The sequence below is a fragment of the Poecilia latipinna genome, unplaced genomic scaffold (genome assembly GCF_001443285.1).
Source record: "Poecilia latipinna isolate Pla-1442-1.1 unplaced genomic scaffold, P_latipinna-1.0 Scaffold510, whole genome shotgun sequence".
NCBI lineage: Eukaryota > Metazoa > Chordata > Actinopteri > Cyprinodontiformes > Poeciliidae > Poecilia > Poecilia latipinna.
The window spans coordinates 138,619-151,153 of NW_015113126.1; the positions used below are offsets into that span (position 1 = coordinate 138,619).

General features: G+C 38.6%; 1 protein-coding gene across 1 annotated transcript in view; it reads right to left on the reverse strand.

Annotated features, from left to right (window-relative positions):
• ubl3a (ubiquitin-like 3a) overlaps window positions 1–12,535 on the reverse strand; it is a 38,506-nt gene that overhangs the window by 2,032 nt on the left and 23,939 nt on the right. The window contains exons 2-3 of the mRNA XM_015040454.1: window positions 3,722–3,830; window positions 1,334–1,420 (exon numbers count right to left, since the gene is read on the reverse strand). Coding sequence (XP_014895940.1) covers window positions 1,334–1,420; window positions 3,722–3,830 — 196 coding nt within the window. The remainder of the gene's footprint in view (window positions 1–1,333; window positions 1,421–3,721; window positions 3,831–12,535) is intronic.

Genomic DNA, 12,535 nt, shown 5'->3' on the forward strand with positions numbered 1-12,535 from the left:
ACGGCGATGTAGGAGTTATGAGCGTCATCAGGGAGAGACTGGGCGACCCAAAACCGTTTCCTTAGGTTTTTCCCACCAGTTGAAGCTTTTTGGGAGAATGGCAGTTAGAAGGCCACTGTTCATTACATTACGGCTCAACTAGAGTTTCATGTGGGAGACTCCATGGTCAAGTGGAAGAAAATTCTTTAGTCTGATGAGACCAAAGTGGAGCTTTTTGGGCATCGCGGAGGACAATATGTTTCCCTCTACTTCAGAGGACATTTATTTTACAGCAAAACAACAAGCCAAAGCATCCCGCCAAGGCTGCACAGAAATGGTTTGAAGACTTTATAGTGGTATTTTTACTGGGGCAGATGTTCTGGAGACTGCATGCTATGTTTGCAACCAAAGGTGCATCTAGTAAATACTGACTTGAAGGGGGAGAATATTTATAAAATTACTTGTTTCATGTGTTTAACCGTCTTTATTTTGTTCATTAAACATTCTTTTTGTAATTGTTGGGGGCAAAAAAGACAGATTTTGTGGATGATGATTGATTTGTAAATGTAATAAGAGTAAAAATCTTACCAATAAGGCACTGTATAAATAGACTACTGTTTGTTTTTTATTTTTTTATGCCCAGGAAAAGGCCCATAACCCAGTAAAAAAAGGATGTTGGGCCCAGTACCGTGTCCCTGACTCCAACAGCTGAGAATAACCGTCTTATTTTTGTTAGCTATAAAAAAAACAACCTTGACTGAAGCCATCCCCTCTAATAATGCCAACTAAATCCATGTTTGCATTTTAGAACCCCTAAATGATTTGGCTTAGAAGCAAGAGGATTTCCTATTGTCGTCTTAACGTCTCACACCAGCAATAAAACCAATGCGACATGTGGGAAGAGTATAAAAGTGCTAAGGATGCTTTACTGGATTCAACTTTGTAAAACGAACAAAGGATGGTTAAAAATAATAAGCCTTAAGCTGAAGGGAAGCAAGGTGTGGCTGCTGCAAAGATGAGCATCCTATCTTTCTTTTCTTTTTGCTGGTGCTTTTCATTTTGAAGCCACCGTTGCCTCCCTCCTCCCTGTGTCTTCTTTGTCCTTCCCAAGGTCTCCTCCAATGCCAGTCTACAGTGTTTTTTCTGATTTTTCTTGTTCCCCTCCCTCGTCCTGCCCCTCCCTCCATCAAAGCAGGCTTGTCCAGAGCACTGAGGTACCTCTGTTCTGTGGCTCAGGAAAAAGATGAGAACAGCAAAGAAGTTTCCAGCAGCAAACTGCTGTGATTTCTGCGTGCATGTCTGTGAGCGCTCAGGCGTTTTTCCCTGGGCGGCAGCAGCTCCGGTGTTTTCTCACCTCCTAGTGTTACGTTGCCGTGTAGAAAACGTCCCTGGTAGATCAGCCTCAGGATGTTTGGACTGCTGACTTGCTCCTCTTCCCAGTCTGACAGAAAGGGACGGAAACAGATGGGGAAAAAACATTATGGAGACAGATGAAAGGATATATTTCTTCTCTAAATTTTTCAAAACTTTCCCAGTAAATGGATTTCATATCAACTAAGACATACAGGTTCAGAAAACAACAAACTGTGCAGTCAAAGGAAATCCAAAGTAAATGGAAACATGGTGAACAATTACATTGTTGTTCAGAGTCATGAAACTGTCCCAGGCAAAATATTATTTTACACATTTACAAAAACTAAAACAGTTGTCTTTGTGAGAGGTGCTGCAGGATTGTAGAAAGAAATGCAGTAAAAGAAGAGCCAAAGGTGTGGATTTGAAAAAAAAAAAAAAAAACTGTAAGAGAGAAAAACAGTGGAGGGAGTTTCACAGCAACAGAGTCTGGCCACCAGATGTTTGTCTCTCGCTGAGTGGAGGGTGTTGTTGCTAACCGAATAATCTGTTGTCTGGGAGGAACATGGGGCGCTTCCCAAACCGAAGACTCTGGTTGTTGAGGAGAACTCAACTTCATCCGGGAAATTTGTGGGATTTTTATTTTATTTTTTTTTTTCCTTTTTTTGTATTCTAGCTTTGTAGAAAAGCAGGACGCTCCCAGCTCCGTGGGAAAATGCCACATTTGGTTAAGTTCAGGATCAGGAGTATCAAATGCTTCTATCTCTGGCGCAGCAGCAGCTTTTAAGAGGGTGGATGTTATTACTGAGATCCCACATTCCTGGATGCAATGATAATCAAGGGAAAAGGAGTTCACTTCTCTTACTTAACACCAAAGATCTACAGAGATTCTCACTTACCTAGAGAGACGGACATTTAAAAATAGTTTTTGCTTATACAACAGTGTGCCTAATTGATAAAAAATTACGCTGCATCAGCAAGTTGCAGGCTTTATGAAAACATCAGATGCATAAAGCCTAATTAACGCAATGAAAACTTAGTACTACGGTCTTCAAAAATAGATCTGAGATATAAACGTGAGAACAGGAACTAATCGTCAAACTCTTCAATAATTCTTGACCTCTTTCTATTTGCAGAAAATATATTTGAGGATTTCTTTAGTAGAGTATTATGTAAAATATTCAAAAGACAATGTGGCTTGGAAAGTTGAATTACCCAGGTACAATGCTGCTTGTCATGTTACTGGCTAATCCAGGAGATTGGCTGTAATCCCAAGAGCAGAGATGAGGAAAACCTAATATTAGCTTCTGGAATAGCGCTAACAGAGTTTCCACGTTTCCTTTAATGTGCATTAACATGTATTTTGTGTTTAAACTATTAAAATAAGAATGAGAAATACATTTTTACAAAGAAAAGACCAGAAGATGTGAGGGAAGGTTACGTTTGGGATCAGCAAAGACGGATCAAAACTTAGCAGGAGGTTTGTTTGAAGTGGGACCTTAAATTAAAAACACTTTTTCGGAGCGCATCCTAAATTAAAATAGAAATATTGCAGCTGAGCTGCTAAAAGAAGCTGAACTGAATTGCACCGTTTAAATGCAGCAATGCCTCATGTTATCGAGGGCTGAGGACCTACATGTTTTAAATGGGCTCCTGCTTCAACACACCTGATTTAAATCATGGGTCATTAACAGGCCTTTACAGAGCTTGCTGCCATGTTTACGAGGTAATTCCCATGTTAAATCTGGTATGTTGCGGCAGAGAAGCATCTAAAACATGCAGGACAAAGACCCCTAGGGACTGGAATTAAACACCACTCAGTTAAGATTTACTTAAAAGATTACAGAGGTCTTAAAGAGAGAAAATCAAAGCTGTGAAAAAGAAATCAATTTTCTCTGTTCTATATTTGACTTTAAGGAGCTGAACTATAATTTAATGTTTATTGAGAGGCTTTACTGTGGTGTTTTAAGTAATTTTTAAGTCCAGTTGTAATAACTAACCATTTTATTATGAAATGTATCAGTCAAGCAAAAAGTAACCAGAGAAACCAATCCAAAAGCCAAATTATGTCCTAGCAACAACAGATAAAATGACAAAAAAACAATTTTACATCAGATCTTTTGCTAGTTTGTCCCTCACTGCCTGTTATAAAGTTGGTTCTTCTTTCTTGTTTCCATATGAAGATAAATGATAACATAAATTTACAGGCATCAAACTGCTACTTTTGCATCATTGGTGTGATAGCCACACAAGGCCCATTTAAAATATTATTTTTCTAGCAGTTTGCTGCTTTACCCAACAATAATAGAGTGAAATATATTATGTGGCACACGTATCAAAACAAAAATGCAATTACGGTAATAAAATAAAGGGAAAAGACGGGGCTACTCACCCATTGGCCAGTTGTCATAAACATGTTTTGCAATGTCTGCAGCCGAGTCGTTAGGAGAGAAGAGGAACTCTTTCGTCTTTCCACTGACCAGAATAAGTCGCAGATTTATCTGTAACACAGAGCAAAAGACACACAATGTTTTAGAAATGAGTGTAGGGTTCAATAATGCAAACGTTAAAAATGAACACCACAGTGGAAAACAGATATCTCATACTTAATGTTGAATCGGCAGGCATACAGGTTCAAACAAGGTAATTTAATAGGAAACAGGAGGAGGATATGGAAACCCTGTGGAGCATCCTTCCGCTGAATCAACTCCCATCTGTCTCCCAAACTTCCTCCTCCCTACTGTAACTATATAAATATATATATATTTTACTTTCGGTTCCCAGCTTTGTCTCTTACTGGCAGCTCAACAGGTTCCCACGTAAAGCAGGAATAAGAGGGCCAGTAATAGTATGTCTGTTAGAAGATGAACATTAAAAAGTGCAGTAAGAAGTTTGCATCATCTCGAGGCATTAAAGCTGCATTTATTTTGTCCTTTTAATGATTTATTGTCATTGGCAATACAACTTCAATGACTCCTAATACATATTTTTAATCAGAAAATTGAATCCACAGGGTGTCAAACTCACAGTCAAACTCACATGCAAGTTCAGATATCCAAGTATACAACGCCCTAATCTTTGGTTAAATGTCTTTTAGCAAGTTGTATCAAGGCATCAACAAGCTTCTGATATAATTATGGAAGTATATTCAGCCTCATTTCTTGCCATAATTGGAAGAGTTCATTTAAAATAAAATGGTCTAGATCTGTGTTTGAGATCATTTTCTTGTTGGATCACGATGAAACCGTCTGGCTTCTTGTCAAGATAATAATCCACTTCTTTTGCAATACACTTGAGTCAATGGCAGGAAAAAGGTCCCTCAGCAGGATACCTCCACCGCCATGCTTAACAGTGGCAAGGGGGAAGCCTGACTTAGACCCCTTAATACATATTTACCAAATATTAAACCTATAAATAAGCTACTTTAAACAGTTTGTTTCTGATTGTTCAATAAATTCATCCTTAAGCTTCTGCGACCAGTTTTTTTTTTTTTTTTTTTTTTTTTTTATTTCAATGAAAATATATGCATTCTGACATGGACAGACTTTGTTGAAACAAGTTCTTAAAAGCCTAAATGTGAAAGAACATCAATCCAAACCTTTGCAAGTGTGTGAAGCTGCTGATATGTGTCAAGGCTGTTGCAAATATCTGCTTTAATTTCCAGGGGTACTAATAATACTGCATTCCTTTTAGAAAGAAAGGTTAGAGTTTCAAGTCAACTTTTGAGAGTTTCATAGTAACCCATTGTGCAGTAGTCAATACAAATTAGCTTTCTTAGAAGAATTTTTAAATTATTTATTCTGAGCAACTTCACCATAAATACGCATAAACTAGTAAGTGTGCTAAGGTGTCCCTAAATGCCTCATGTTTTCACATTTCTCATTAAAAATGCAGACGTTAACTGGGATTTCTTATATTTTGCATCATTTATGTGCAGCATTGAGGCAGTAAATGGCCGTAACAGGAGCATTATTCACTGCTGCGTGCGCGTGTTTGCCTTTTGCTTATTTCTATATGTGCGTCTGGCCTGCGGTGCACACATGGAGAAAGCACGTGTGTCATTGTCGGCAGTGTGTTTCCATGTGCTGCGGCCTGAACGCCACACACCCCCTGCCTGGTCCACGCTCACACACAGAAATCATATACAACTTCTCCCGCACGGTGATGTAACAGGGCTAACACCGACGGATTGAAACCGAGATCTCTGTAAACACGTTGCCAAATCAGCTTATAAATTGAAGCTCGGACGAGGCAAACAGAGACGTAAACAAACCCACGCACACACAAAACAGATTAAAACACAGCCTCTTACTCTCCATCTACACACTGCAGTGGACAATCAATATATAGAGCCGCCACTGATTGTCGATTTTTGTCACTGTCAAGCACGAGCTTATCTTATAATGAAAATACTTTGAGATAATTGAACAAAGTCTGATTGGCTTATTATGAGAGAAAAGGGGAAGTTTGGGTTCAGACAGAAAATGCACAGTAGAGTCCATTTAAGTTTGAAGCAAACGGTTTTTTGATGTGTTTAAGTATAAATCTCGTGCTGTACAACAGCAGAGTTGCTCAAAAGCTCCATGCGAAATGTACAGCCATTGGATTATCAGAAATAGCTAAAACAGTAAAAAAAAAAAAAAAAGATGCAGCAACAATAAAAATACACAGCGGTTCCCTGCTGTGGGTCATAAAACAAAAAAAGGAAAGAAAAATCAACCAGGAAGATAAAGCAGATCATTTATAGTGAGTTGCATAAGTATTCATAACTCTGTAAGTTATTTATTTTTTTTTTTTTTACATTTGATCATGTAAAAAAAAAAAAAAATTACCGTAAAATTTAATCTATGTTACTGTGATTCTTTTTAGATAAACAGAGCCTTGGGAAACCTCAGAAGCTTTTCCACGCTTCATCGTCATTCAAAAAATAGAAATCATGCAGAACTGCTAACATATCAAGATATTTACATAAACTTAAGCTAATCAGAAGAGTAGTCTAGTCAAAGTCCAGACAGGTTACTGCTCCGAGATGCTCCTCATCCACATTCGGCTGCATCTGCAGTTTAAGGTGCTAGAACTAACTAAAATCCCCAAAAACACACTTCAGTCAGTGGTTGTGGGGGTCAAAAAGTGCTAAAAAGTTGAAGGGGTCTGAATAACTGGCACTTTGTTTGACTACTAAGCTGTCAAAAATACCTGTATAAAAAAATTAGACAGAATGAATAAACCCTCCTTTGCTCGCTGCTGTAGTTGGTGAAAGAAAGCTTCAACTACTAAGATGACAAAGTCGTACTTCTAAGTAACAGCTGAATGTCACAGTTGAACTATTGCCCACACTGGCACACAGAACAAAGGAAGTCACTGAAGAAGCCCTTTCACACAAAGACGCGGTCGCTTCTTCCTGACGGAACACCTGGTCGTAACCATGGCGTCACCATGGCGACAGTCGGTCGTGGGAGGCTTAACCTGATAACACCTACAAGATAGCTTCGCCAGCCCCCTCCCCAAGCCCAACACCCTTTGCTCACTTTCCTCGGCACATGGTTCTTGCTTCCTCTCCTCGCAGCGATCTTCGCATCCTTTCACTCGCTCCGTCTCCCTGCTTCACTCTGAAACTCACTCTGCCTCACTCCGTCAGGCTCCGAGTCTGCACAGCGTACAGTAGGGCGATGTGCAAGACTGGAATATCAAGAGGCACAGAGCTGGGCTGTTTCTGCTGTGCAACCTGCACAGCAGAAACTAAGAATATCCTCTCTGCTGTCAGAATTCCTCAACGTAGGCTTCTTTTTGTCTTCCCTTTTCAACAGCCAGTTAAATAAAAACATAAACATATATGTAGAGGTTTAAATCAGATTTGTGATGGAGGGTGTGAGGACAGTCTGTACTTCGGTTAGGTGGAGACATGATGTAAATTGGGAGTCGGTTCTGCTGTCGTTTTCTCTGGATGTGAGTTTTGTTTTCACCGGGTTGAATCTGAAAGTGAGAGCTCCTCTCTTCCACATCGATTATTGTATTATTGTATCCTGAACTGAATGTACCGTCCTTTGTAATGCAACATTTCCAACCTCTTACCTCATGACAGGTTACAGGCACAAACTTTACTTTATTAGGATTTTGTGCTATAGCCTGACAGAAAATGATAAGTACATTTTGTAAGACAAATATTACTGTAGAATAATAGATATTTAAAAACTATGTTTTGTATATTTTGTCACTCTTGAGTCTAAAAATGATTATAACTGCCTATTTTAATACTTAAAACACCAAAATATGCATTATAATGCACACTGGTAGAAACTAACATTGACCTTTTCCTTATCTTGGCTCTTTGGGTTACAGCCAATCAGCATCAAGGAAAATGAATGGTGCTTCTGGATTGGCTGCTTTGCAAACACCAGTCAGTAGCGCGTCAAGCAGCATTGTGCCTGGATAGCTCAGCTTCCCAAGCTGATTTATCTTTTCATTATTTTATTATTTACTCTATGAAAGAAAAAGAAAACTTTTGTCAGCAAATAATTTGTAGTCACACTGGTGAATCTCTGCTGTACTTCTATAAAATTTCAATAAACTACAGGTTTAAAGTTTTAACATGACAAAGTGAAGCAATCAGAGTATTAATACCTTTGCCTGGCATTGTGCTTCACTTAAGCTACTCTTCCTCTCCTTCCTCCATCTCTCCCTGAGGGTCACTGCGCCTTCTTCCTGGATTCTCCTCAGTAAACGGGCCGGTAATGAGGTTTCAAAGCAGCCGAAGGAAGGATATTCAATTAGAATCTATTTTCTCCAACAAATACACAAGCTTCGAGTATTGGGTAGGGCACCACTTCATGCTTCAACACATGCATATCTACAGACAAAATGCTAATTGCGCATGAATGTCAGCCATATGTCAAGTGCACGCTCCACTGCTTTGCAGAGTTCGTGGAGGGTTTTAAAGAAGGGGGAACAGAGTGTGTACTTCTCTGTTGCAATGTGAGGATGTGAAAGTGTCTGTAGCTGTAAACTGTCAGAATGCTGAAACTTTGCGTTGTTCTCCATTCTTGATTCTGAAACCATAAGAGCAAAAAGACACGCAGTCTGCACCGGGAAGGCTGATGACGCGGATCAAAGGTCTGCAGGCCCCTAACTGCGTAGCATTCAGATACAACGCAACGATGTCTCTTGGAGCGCCACACCGTGTGAACATGGAAAGCAAGCAAGTCCCTCTTCTGCTAAACACTGTTTGCAAAAAGAGGAGAGCAGGAAATTCAATGCTGCCTGTAATTATTGCAGCCCAACTACAGCTCTCAACTCTTTCTTGAGGCAACAGATTGTGTGTATCTGTGGGCCTCTGTTTACAAGTGCATTAAGGAGTATTGCTGCTCTTTAGACACTCTGCAGCAGTCAACAAATTATAGAGTGGGAAGTCTTCCTGTGGGAATATATTAGAGCGGCCTAAGCAGTGAGCTTGGATGGCTAACTGAATGAATGAACTTAAGAGCGAAGGAGTTGTTATAAGTGAGCAGCTGGATTCACTTGCACATCAGATTTGGAGACTATTAGGAAGTAAATGTAAATGTAGGTAAACCTGTGCATGTAATTGTCACTTTTTGTTGTCTGGCACTGACTCAAAGCTGTTAGCACTGCTTAATAACAGCAAACAATATTAAGCCGCTTGTGTGACAAAGTGTGAATAAACTGTGTTGAAAGCAAAGAAAAGAGCATCCAGGTTGGCATTCTGTATACTGTAATAACTCGCCACCATTCACGAACAAAGCGGGATGAAGGGAGTCTTTTCTTTAATTAAAAACACATTAGAAGGCACATTATTATCTTTAAAGACTTATTGTAAAACCTCAAAATCAGCAGCCTCGCTTTCTCAGAAGTTAAAATTGTAAGCATCCTTAAGGGAAGAAGACTTTTGATTAGTTTTAATTAAATAATAGGTTCTCTCTTTGTTTATGTTCTCTTCCTTCTGCACACGTACTTACAGAGGAGTTATGCAACAGCGGCTGAATGATAAAATAGAAGAAACAAAGCTTCAGGCAAGGATTTGTACTCTCAGAGACTCTCTGGGTAGGAGCGTGTGTCTGGCAACGTTGTGGGGAATGCGTTGCTCCATCAGTTTTTAAATTAGCTTCACAAGGCTCATCTTTGTTTCTCCATTAAAAGTGATGCCTTTATTTGTTCTTTGAGGTCTAAAACATGACTGAGTGCAGCTGAGGACACATACCAAACATTTGTGATCTGCAGAGGAGCAAAACCCCCCAAAGCATCTGAATTAATTGATTTATAAGCTGCAAATTTTACCATGAGAATTCAAACAGTCCCTGTCCTGTTTTTAAGCATTTTTCCACAAGTTGCAACAGCTGCAAGGCTGATCTGTCACAATGTTGAGAAAACTCTGAGCTGTCAAAGGATTTCACCATTTTCAATTTTACTTACAAGTAATGTAACACAAAGACGAAAAACTATGCAGAAGCAAATTTGATTAGGTATTAGATTGAATTCAACAGCAATTAAAACCTGAATTTTATTCAGTTTTTAAAAGAACAGCAAAGCAGATGCAATAATCTGATATATTTGTACACCATAAATAGTGGCAGTTCCCAAAAAAGCAGAACTCGTACCAAACAAGGGTGTCGAATCAGAGATTGTGATTCACAAACACAAACACATTTCTCCTTTCCTTCCCATCATTAACTTCGTCAGCTTAGATTTTAAGTTCAACCTCGTCAACAGATTGCTGCGACTTGACAAATACTCATTCCTCTATCAACATGCTAGCAAAAATGGAAAATAAAGTCAGAAATACCAACGCAGCACCAGCAGGTGGCAATAAAGCTGTCGTCATTAATATAAAACTTCAAAATAAGAGTAATTTCTTCACTTTACATTTTGAAGATTGGTAATGATAGTCAGGATAAAGTAGGCTATATGTGGAGAAAAGTGAGATGATCATTTCTCATTTCTTGGTTTTTCTCACCAAACTCTGTTTGCACAAAGAGTGCACCATTTCTTTTTTCAAAATATCTGTATTACCGTGGACATCGCTTGTAAAAGCAGTCCTTCAATTCATGATTACAAGCATACAAAACAGAACTGGAGCTACAGAATAAATCAAATCACAACCCTCATCCTATTATCAACATGTTTATTGTCACAACCACAAAGGTCTGCTTGGACGCAGTTTTTATACGGCTATCATATTTTAAGTGCTATGCATTCACAGCCTGATTGCCAATAATATATTTGGCATCTTGAACGGACACCAACAGCTCTCGATGCCTGCAAATGACTCAGATTGTGTTGAGGTGAAAAAATAGCGATAAATAGCATCCCTTTCTTTTTGTGTTTTTTCCAACTGAAAAATGGATAAAATATAAACTCATCTTAACGACAAAGTGGAAACATAATGGGAAAAAGTGACTATTTTTAATGAACGTTGAAATGCTTGTTAGAAATAGTGTGGTGAAGGCACAAGTGAAGTGAGCGAAGCTGGACGGATTATTGAAGCTTTTTTTGGTTACTGCACCAGCCTCATTGTAGAGAGAGGACAGGTGCATCTGACAGAGTAAGAACCTTGACCTATCTTGTTTGTTTATTTATAACTTTACTGTTTATAAGGCATATTGGCTCATGTGCTGTACTTTCAGACTTCGGGTTTCAATTTTTTTGTTTTTTACCAAAGTGTAGTAGTTTCAAGAAAATACTTCATAAAATACACCAGAACGGATCTTACCTACATTTTTGGTACCAAAATGAAACCTAGCCTATGTATTACTGAAATAGAAGTACCTAATAAGTGATTGATCATTTCCATGAACTAGGTGCTGGACTTTGAGGAAATTAAGCTTTTCTATTCTACAAACTTTAAACCTTTGAACAAACTGTAACTTTAAAACAGCACACGGTGAAAAGAAGGATCCAGACAAGCAGTCTGATTCAGGCTTTAGTTTTTCTTTTCAATACCGAAAGTCATGCTCTGCTGGTTGCCATGCCAACACTGGTGGTAACCATGAAACTAGTTAGTCATCTGTACCATTCTGTCCTGTTCTCTGGACAAAATGCTGCTCGCTGTGCTCTGTCAGACCTCCTGGAAGCAGGAAAAGTAATTTTACAACAAAAGTGTTTTGTACTATGGCATATTTGCTGATTCTTCATCGTCTGACTGTTGTGTGAGACTCTTGCACAAAGTGCATCACAGAGAACAAGGGGCAAAAGTTTTCAATGTTTATCTTTAGAAATTTGTGATAACAGGTAAACAATTACACAACTTAGGCAATGTAAGTTATTTATGTGAGCGGGGGGGGATCTAATCTGAGCTCCATTTGTGGATTTGTCACTCCAATATGGTAATGGGATTTCTCTAAAGGTCATGCTGCAGCTGTCATTCAGAGCCACTCAAGCAAAACTTTTGTCCTCATATTTGCAGAAGCACGCTGGACTCCATTTTGATTTTCCTGGAAAAATTCAAACTCAGTGACCAAATCATTTTAAAGAATTTATATTATGTGTTTAATAATCCATTTCAGGTTTGATCAATTGAAAGCTCCAGTCACACGGTCATTGTAGCTTGTTTTATAAGTCGGTGTGTTGAAAACATGTTAGTCATGTCCAAGTATGAGGAAGTGGATTATCAAACGTCATGCTAAAACTATTTGTGTTATTTTTGTCAGAATATTGAACAACAAAAAACAAACAAGTGAACTAACAGTTATTGCATCTGCAACATTTTTATCTTCACCAGAAGGATGTGGAGTTGATCTGCATTACTCTATACTTTCCTATTTCTTATACGTCAGTATTTTCCTCAGAGACCATAAAACACCAAACTGTCATCCTGCTAAGCATTCTACCAGAGGTATTAATAATTAAAGAGATAAGCTACTTTAAGAGTAATGGAAAGAAACAACACCACAGCGCTTTATCAGATGCTCTTTCTGCTCCCTGATAGTGTCCTGTTGCACAAGTAGCTAACAGCCACACTGCACTTCTAATAGTCTTAAATTATGCTTTCTTATCTTCGTAAAGACCTCAGATATTCTGAGGCATTTTTAATTAAAGTAAAGAGACACTCATCTAAAAGCTCCTGTGTAAAGACAGAAATTTTTAAAATTTTTTTGTAGTGCATCTTTTTCAGATGTTTTTTTTTTTTTTTTTTTTTTTTGGAAAAGCCCTGGTTTTTGAGACTGCTCTAACTCACGCACCGCGACATCTTATTTTC